Here is an 8,794-nt window from a genome sequence, read left to right as displayed (position 1 = left end):
CATCGATTCCCACTGTACGTAGAATCTGCCAATTTTTTTTCTTCTGTACGGCCGAAGCTTGACGTTACCATTCTAAACGCTCCTTCCATCTGATACCGTCGCTTTAACTGTCTATGCTCACGACGTCGCTTCGCGAGTCCTCGTCATTCGCCAAATCGTGCACACCAGGCATTGTGTTTATCAGGTCTTACAAAACCTGGGCTATGATCAGAAACACTGTGATGTCGGCTAACCTACGGAATCTCTTTGTCCTCCTGTGGACTCAACATATTTGCACAGCGCAAGAAAACGAGTAGTTACAGCGTAACTACAGAAGGAAGACGCATGGACCCGAAAGAGCACTGCCTTCAACTAAATTTTATTAGCGAAAACGCTAGAAATATGTACACATTGTATATATAGCTAATAGCACCCCACAGTACAATAGCGCAAGCTATTGCGTCATAGCCAGACACTCAATATCTCGTTAAGTGAGTACAACAGCACACGTGAGCACGAACTCGAATCTATTGCGTCACTTACTCGATTTATTTTTTAGTAAGTGCAACCAACGGGATGCTACCACATAGGCCACCAACCAGTTGCATTTGATTAGCCTCAATGATCTCGCAGTGTTCGCTGCTGACGATGTTTTGCGACAATGGTGCACTTTTCAAATTCTGGTTCGCAATCACAATCTCTGCAATGAAAATACAGGTGGCCTTTAACAGCTGTGTTTACATGATAGTGATGCTTTTTTAAACGCTCCTTCAATCACCTGCCCGTTTGTCCAACATACCTCTTTCCGCAGGACAACAGAATCAAGTAAACAACAGCCACGGCAGATGCGAATTGCCTCCTATGTTTGGTTGTGCAGCCGCTTCTTTGTGCGAACTGCGCATTCACACGTTTACAAAGCGTTGAAAGCTTTTCTGGGGCAGAGAAAACAACGCCGACGTCAACCTTATCACGTATCTTTTTTTTCGAATTGGGCAAAATTTTATGTAGATAGGGGAGCACCACGACGTGCTTTGAGTTACTGGCTACACAGGTTGCTGGAGCTTCACGTCCCTGCTTAACGGCCCTAAGCATCTTTTCCGTTACCGAAACCAGCACATGATCAGGGAAACGCCACCTTTAATTCTTTTAATGCCTGTGCAAACGCATGCTTCTCAACGGGATTCTTCGGTCCGCCTTAGTTCGAGGAGTGGTCGTGATGTGACGCTACATGAGGCGTAGCGCTGCCTTCGATCAGCACACGTGCGTCCGGGGGCTTTGCCCCGGAGATGCGATAGACGTGTTTTCAACTCAAATGCCATACGTATGTCAATTTTCTTCCTTCGTGCTCCTTCTTTGTGGCTTGGAGCAATGGCGCCACCGCATCACAGCGCTGCGCATGCTGTATAACGTTGCAGAGACGCTTCCCCATTGGCTGCCCGCATAGCGCCACAAATGGTGACCCGCCATCCTAAAAACCAAACGTTTACAGAGCCAGCGTGGCCGCCAATATTGTGAATAAGAGGGACGCAAGATTCCTCCCCACGGATCTGTACACAGCTGAGCGAAAATTGCTTGCTTTGATTTCCGTCATGAGGCACTACATTAGAGGTTCTCTTCTTCGATACTGAAAGCACAGGTGAAGGTTAGGTGATGGGTGAGAGCAGGAAAGGACTAGACGACAGGGTGGTGAACGGCTGGATCGGGTGCATCTGGCTGGCATTGATAAAATAGAGTAGGCGTTTATCAAACAACCCATCGCTTATCAGATGGGTAGCCTGCTCAAAAAAGCTGCTGTGTATTAAGTGACCGCAAGACTTGCGAAGAGCGTTGTCGAAACAATGATTAGCAATTCCTCTTTTTACGAGCTCAGAATGAGCCGACAAGTACGGTAGAAGTGGTTTGCGTCCTCTGGGTATGATGCCTCTGGTATGCTGCTTGCTATCATGTGTATGTATTTCCAGCGTTTTCGCTAATAAAATTTAGTTCAAGTCACCGCTCTTTCCTGTCCACGTTTCTTCCTTCCATAGTTACGCTGTAACTGCCCGTTTTTTTTTTTTTGCGCTGTGCGAGTATGTTGATTTCAAATCCCCAAGTAGCCCAAGCATCCGTCTCCTTTGAATGCCATATCGACACGAAAGCTTGTGTGAGAAGCTCCTCCCTCAATGCGCATGTAAGGCCCTACAAAGTTCTCCACAAGGTCCCTGACGTGGACTACCTAACCATTCCTGTTCATACGCACACATCTTCTGCTACACCACCTACTGATATCGTTCATGTGTTGCGCCGAAAGCGTTATTACTCTGCCAGTCCAGAATGACTTTGGAGGCGCCATGACGGCGCTTTGTCCGCAGGGAATGGTGTTACAAGGCATGGTGCATGAGCTTGCTGTGGCAGATGAAGATACGAACAAGAGGGCTGGTGGGTTGCGCGAGATTTTGATGACTATTACGGGGCACAGTTGTCCGTAAATAGTGTCAATATATTCCATTCTGTGGCACTTGTGTCTTCGTGCTCCGGTTACAATATATTTGCAGGGGTGTACCGAATGTACTAGTTTCTGTTGCAGCATGAAGCCTTCTGGAGAGTTTCTTGCAGAAATTGTTACCAACAAAATTTAGAAGTTATGCACGTTTTCTGAGACGTCCCCTGTGTCCTATCTTTTGCCCTGATGTCTAAACTTATGCGCAAACTTTACTTACATGTAGGTGCACGCACTTTAAAAAAAAAGTGGACGTGTACTGAAGGCAGCGTAGTCATAAGTGGGGAAGTACTGTCCTATTGGTGCAATGTATCGGACCGGTCCCTCCCCACTTACACTATGCAACTGTCTCTTACAGAGCATGTCTCGCGAGTTGAACCTTTTCAGTAACGTCCCAAGTTTGAACTGCAGACAACGATCGTTTCTGATTTTTTTTATAAGCCAATCGTATCTTATCGTCTCCAAGCCGAAATTTCAGATTATCGCTAGAGATTATACCATTTGTCGATAAGCTGTGACAGCGGTGCACTAAAAGCTATCTTCAACAGCCCTTTCTGCAATGTAACTACATGGAAGTATCGAGTTGTTGCATAGGCGTAGCCACTTTCATTTGCGCGCTTTTGGTAATATACTATAGTATTACGGTGGTTTGGTGGTTCGACTCACTTCTGCACGTCTGTGGCATGTTTTTCATCGATAAAATATGGGCTGAAAATCCCTCTTTAAAGCTCATTTTTTCACATGGCCTCAATCTTGAGCGTGAGCAGGGTTCTTTTTCAGTTGGTAGCAGGGGTGCGGTGAAAATTAGACGCAGCGCCCCCCTCCCTATTACGTCAATGTATAGGTCAAACTTCGCCCCCCTTTCGCCCCCTCTGTGCACAGGTCTCAAAACTGTCCTCAAAACAATTCCAAATATTGTGTCAAAATTGTGGCACTGAAATTGTTAGTGAACTGAAGCTAAAGCTCAGCTTACATCGCAGCTACGTGCTCGGGCGCGATGCTATGGAGCTGATAGCGCAGTCAGACGTGCTCATCTCAGGCCTGGGTGGCCTCGGAGTAGAGGTGGCCAAGAACGTCATTATGGCTGGGGTGAGGTCAGTGACCCTTCACGATGACACGGTGTGCACCCGAGTCGACCTCTCATCTCAGGTGAGAAGAAGCAAACCTTTCTGGCACATTCTAACACAATCACCGGCAACTAATGCCACCATCGTTGTCGAGGGTAATCAGGATTCAAATTTTCCAATTTTACCACGCAGTGCATGTTCTGCCGAAAATATCTTGTATGAGCGTTGTACTAAGTACTGTCTAACCAGTATTAAAACGCAGTAGTTAAGACTTCTAAACTACACCTACACGTAAATCATCACGTGGTTGCCACTATAAAGAATGCAGTTGCAGTCAATAAAGATGAAGCTGTTTAATGAAGCTGTTCAACTTGTACCCGGAAGAAACAGCGATACTTAATGTGCAACAATATCGGCGCACATAGTCGTCGAGTATTCTTATCAGCAGTAAAGCATGTCGGCATTTATATACGTAGCATTGAAGGTTCCCACGATATCGTTTGGAGCCAGGTTAGCTCCGAACTGAACTCTACGTATAGCTTTCACATTGGACGCAAAATCTTGTTAAAATATTACAAAATAATCGGGAATGTTCCCAGACATTCAGGCGCGGTTTGGGCAAGGCAGTGGTTACATGCAAATAGAAAAAAGAAATGCGCCTTCAATATTTTCGGCCTTTAAGAAGTAGTAATATTTCCTTGAAATCGTGGATAAATACGTACTCGCCTGATACGGATGATGAAGCACAGGACAGATAGAGTGTGGCCCACTACACCGCGGCATATTTCATATGTCCTGCATACAGAAGAATTATTTGCTGGGCGCTTTAGTATAACATTGTAGAAAGAGTGCGAAAACAGGCTACATGCATAAGAGGTGAAGGCTAGAACACGATCACTTTCTAACAGGTGTCCCTGTTTTTTTTTTTTACAGCGAAAGACGTTACGAGATCACAACACGGGTCACGCGCGGTGTCGTGGTTGTCCGCCGCTGCTGCCGCGGGTGTCCGTAACCACTATCGCATGAAAAAGAGACATTGTGGGATTCGAACTCTGGTCCACTGCGTGCCAGCCCAGTATTCTACCGCTGAGACACGCCGATGCTCGCGACTCGGTCGAAAACTTGCCTTAGACAGGCTTAATGTAGAAATCGCGGTAATATGAGTAATGAAGCGTCTTAGAACAGGAAAGGAACGACTGGGCGTCACACAATGCGAATCGCGTAACGAGTGGGTCCTCCAATGCTCCACCAGATTACAAAAGCTTGTTCTTCGTCACTTATCAACTCTTGCACGTACCCACTTCAGGCGTAATTCTTCGTCCTCATCAGCCACTGAATGCAACACATAATTCGTACGAAATTCGTTACAACTTTTTAACGGATACCACGCTTCTCCGAAGAATGACGAAGAGAAGCATGATGAATGCCGGCCTACTACAGAGACATTCTGATTATTTATGGCATAGTGGGTACATAGTGGGTAGTGATTATTTATGGCACAGTGGCATAGTGGGAAACATAGTGGGTAGATGCCTCTAGCATTTACCCAAAAAGTGTTTAGAAAAATCTTTTAAAGGCCACTCTGCATGCTTTCGCTGTGACTGTGCTGTGCGTTCCGCGCAGGCCTGGCGATTTTGTTTTTTTTTAATAAGGGTTTTAAAAACAGCTTGCGTTGTCCCCTTCACCCATTGTGTCCTCTTTTAGACCTTATTTTACGATGTGATGTGTCTAAACGCGCATTCCTTCTGTGGCAGCCCTAACAATCTAATGGTTAGCATTAGCTCAGGAAGCTCCATTTTGAGACAGCTTTGACCATGCTCTCATGTGCACACGTCTTTCCAGTACTACCTGAACGAGGAAAACGTAGGGCAGAACCGAGCCGAGGCATGCGAGGAGCCGCTGGCACGACTCAACGAGTACGTTCGAGTCACATCCCACACTGAGCCACTGAATGAAGACTTTCTGAAGCGGTTTAACGTGAGTGATCTTCAGCTGTTATACTTACCGTAGCATAGCAAGCGAAATCACAGACAATGGAAAAAAAGTCAATACCTGGTCATGTGGTGTTCAACAGAGCAAGGTCTTGAACTTAGCGAACCCTTCTTGGCCAACTCTGCGGGATCATGAAGTAAGTGGAAATATTCGTATTTTTGTATGGGGTTTTAAGCAGTGCTATATTCTCTGAAATAATCTCGCACTAGCTCGGTCTCTCCGTCAAAGGGGTGATTGGCCTCTCGATATGACACCCACGTTCACTTCGCCATTACATGGCAAAGAACCACGATTTCGCAGGTTAATCACTTGTTACCAGTATGGACAAGTGTGTTCCACTGTCTGACAACCACCTTCCTTTATTAGGGCTCACCTGAATGAAGGAGGACGCACCGTGGGCACAAGCATGAACGTAAACATTGCTTGAACCTGTTGATACAAATTTTTGTAGGCTGACTTACACTTACGAATCGTAGAAAGAGTTTCTAAGCAGTGCTATTACCTACTATTCCGTAAAATAGACTTGTACCAGACAGAGCTTAAAGTGTAGTCTCGATGTTTTGGGACCAACTCGGTCCTTCGGTCAGATGGTGACTGAATAGCGTCGAAGGAACTGGATCTCTTATAGATTAAATTATGCACTAATGATACTACTTTTTTCATATAAATGTATGTAAATATCAAACTACAGTACAGCAAAGCAGAAAGGGCTAGCTATGTGGTGCATTATTTATTCGGAATAGTTCACCGTTGGTCCATTTATCAACGCCTAGAAGTTTAGTGCCGATCTTCAGGACTATTACTTTGAAAAAATGTGCGCGTCGTCTCCCAGGTGGTGGTGTTGACAGAGACGCCGTTGGATGAACAGGAGTCTATCGCTGTCATCGCTCGTCGCAACAACGTAGCTCTCATTGTCGCCGACACCCGTGGACTCGCTGGGTGCGTAATCGTAGCCGTGTTCCTAGCACCGTAACGGCTGCCATTTTGAAGTCAAATAGTCATGCCGCAGATGTGCGTGCATCTTCGCCGTCTTGCAGGCAGATCTTCTGCGACTTCGGCGACAACTTCCGCGTGACCGACACGAATGGAGAGCAACCGCTGTCTGTTCCTATAGGCTCCATAACGAAGGTATGCTACATTCAGAGACTACACTAAACTGTGCATGTCATTGGGATGTGTTCACGCCTTAGAAAGGTGTTCATGCATGCAGGCGTTCAAGCCTTAGTTTGATTGTGGCTTTGAACATGACAGTGTTCTTGTTTGCTCCTGCTAAATTAATGCACACTTCAATGTCTTCTTTAAATCTTCACGAAGAAGCTGGTGTTCAGACGTGGAAACAGTAGAAGAGATAAGAACAACCCAAACGCCCTTGTGTGTCATTTGGTGCTAGTCAGCAACATGGCGTTCGTGTTATAATATCGTCTATAGTGCTAGTGTCTGAACGCCTGCTTCTGTTATGGATTCATACTAACAATTTGGACTTTCTGTCGTTCTTAGCCTATACATCTTACCACTTAATAACGTGCATGGAGCAGCTTTCTATGAGAATGCATTTATCAGTCCTGCGGTTTGTTTAAAACTGCCGACTGATTTTTTATTTTCATTTTTTTTTCTTTTGGAACAGTGACTTTCGCATAAAATATTATGTTGTGACTCTGCTGTTGTATTGTCTACTGTGGAGATTGTCACGTTGGTCCTGGTTTTATGCAACAGTTATCGTGAAGCTTGTATGAGATCTTTCATTAATTAGAGACTGGTCAGAAGTATTCGTAACCGCTACAGTCAACAAAATCGACACGCCACCTATGGTCACGCTCAAAACGAATGCATTAGACATGTTTTCTCGAAGTATGCCCGACGCCCATTCACTGGTGCTTTGAAGTCTACCGACACCAATAGATTGATATTTCGACATGCAGACCATCACTAATACCTTGGTCTGTCCGCGAATGTATGCTCACCTGGTATATAAAAACTAGAAAGTCTGAAACAATTAGTAAATTGACAACCTAAATTCACCACTAAGTTCGAAGATGTCCATAGAGATGATTAAAAAAGAAATTAAATATCAAGAAACCCGGAGCAAACACATGCAAGTTGCATCACATGAAATTGAACTGTCTCTGCCGGAACCGGTGGAGTATAGTACTGGGATGGTAACTGTTTCGAGGGCGGGACACGTGAGAGGACGTCGTGAAGGCGGCCCACGGAGCGGTACCTATCTTTATTATTCGGGTAAAGCGGGGTGGTAGCGGCTGCCGGCGTCCGTCACGCGAGGCGCGTCAACCCGATCTGTAGCTAGGCAGCTCGAACTGTAGCATGAGCTGCGCGAGAGGCGAGGCACGGTGGCTAATAAATGATGACGATGATGATGAATGACGATGATGCTACAGATGATGAAGGTGCAGTTTGTGATGTCGAGAGTTGCGCCTTTCACCAACCACCTTGTCTAAGGGCCCCGCTACGACGCGTTTCATAGGCACTTCGAATTGTGTCAAAGGGCAGTAGATGCTGGCACTCACTCACGTGCAAAGTTGTCGATACATCCGCTCAAGCTAACCGGTATACTCACCCTGTTCACTCTTAAGTTTAAAGTTCTCACCCCTTCGTCTTTTGGGAGATTCTGTTTGAGAAGTTTTTTTTATCTTGATACAGATTACGATGCTTTTGAAAAACATATTTTGACTGACGAAGAAAAGTTGGCGTCTATATTAGGTCCAACTTAGCGCAACAAAGTTTGATGGCAGTGACTTGTCCAGAATTATGACAACTAAAATTATTATCGTGCAACCTATTCCACAATCGTTTGGCACAGCCATTTGTTTTCAACCCTTAAGAAGTGTGAGGCGAGTTAAAATCTCCTGCCAATAAAATTGAATTTCTAGATAATTCTTAACGACATAAGCTGTTTGTGTAGTTCATAGTTGATGAAATAATTTCGTTCTCAAGAAGCAGGTGATTATCGCCCGTCAAGCCGCCAAAGTAAACTACAAAATTTCCATAATTATACTCCTGAAGAGCGGTACGATGACGCAAGGCTTCTTTTCCACGATGATGAACGATTGACGCACGCGCTTCCTTCGCGGGAGAACATTTTCTAAATACATTTTGTGAAATAAGTATGTAATGACAGTTAAAATAATAGACGTTGCAAACGAATTAGCTTGAAACGTTCAAAGCGCTCTTAGGGGCGACATCTCAAGCGGTGCGGGCCACGCTCGATCAAAACGGTTTGGGCACACTTTGGCAAGGACGAGCTGTGCTCATCCAAAATGGC

General features: G+C 45.3%; 1 protein-coding gene across 1 annotated transcript in view; it reads left to right on the top strand.

The window, feature by feature from the left end:
• Positions 1–1,629: 1,629 nt before the first annotated feature.
• Positions 1,630–8,794, top strand: part of LOC119169640 (ubiquitin-like modifier-activating enzyme 1) — a 48,148-nt gene continuing 40,983 nt past the window's right edge. The window contains exons 1-5 of the mRNA XM_075885712.1: positions 1,630–1,682; positions 3,439–3,607; positions 5,368–5,502; positions 6,350–6,456; positions 6,555–6,645. Of these exons, the coding sequence (XP_075741827.1) occupies positions 1,630–1,682; positions 3,439–3,607; positions 5,368–5,502; positions 6,350–6,456; positions 6,555–6,645 (555 nt within the window). The remainder of the gene's footprint in view (positions 1,683–3,438; positions 3,608–5,367; positions 5,503–6,349; positions 6,457–6,554; positions 6,646–8,794) is intronic.

The sequence above is a fragment of the Rhipicephalus microplus genome, chromosome 2, assembly GCF_043290135.1.
Source record: "Rhipicephalus microplus isolate Deutch F79 chromosome 2, USDA_Rmic, whole genome shotgun sequence".
Lineage (NCBI taxonomy): Eukaryota > Metazoa > Arthropoda > Arachnida > Ixodida > Ixodidae > Rhipicephalus > Rhipicephalus microplus.
This window is presented reverse-complemented; position numbering and strand designations above follow the sequence as displayed.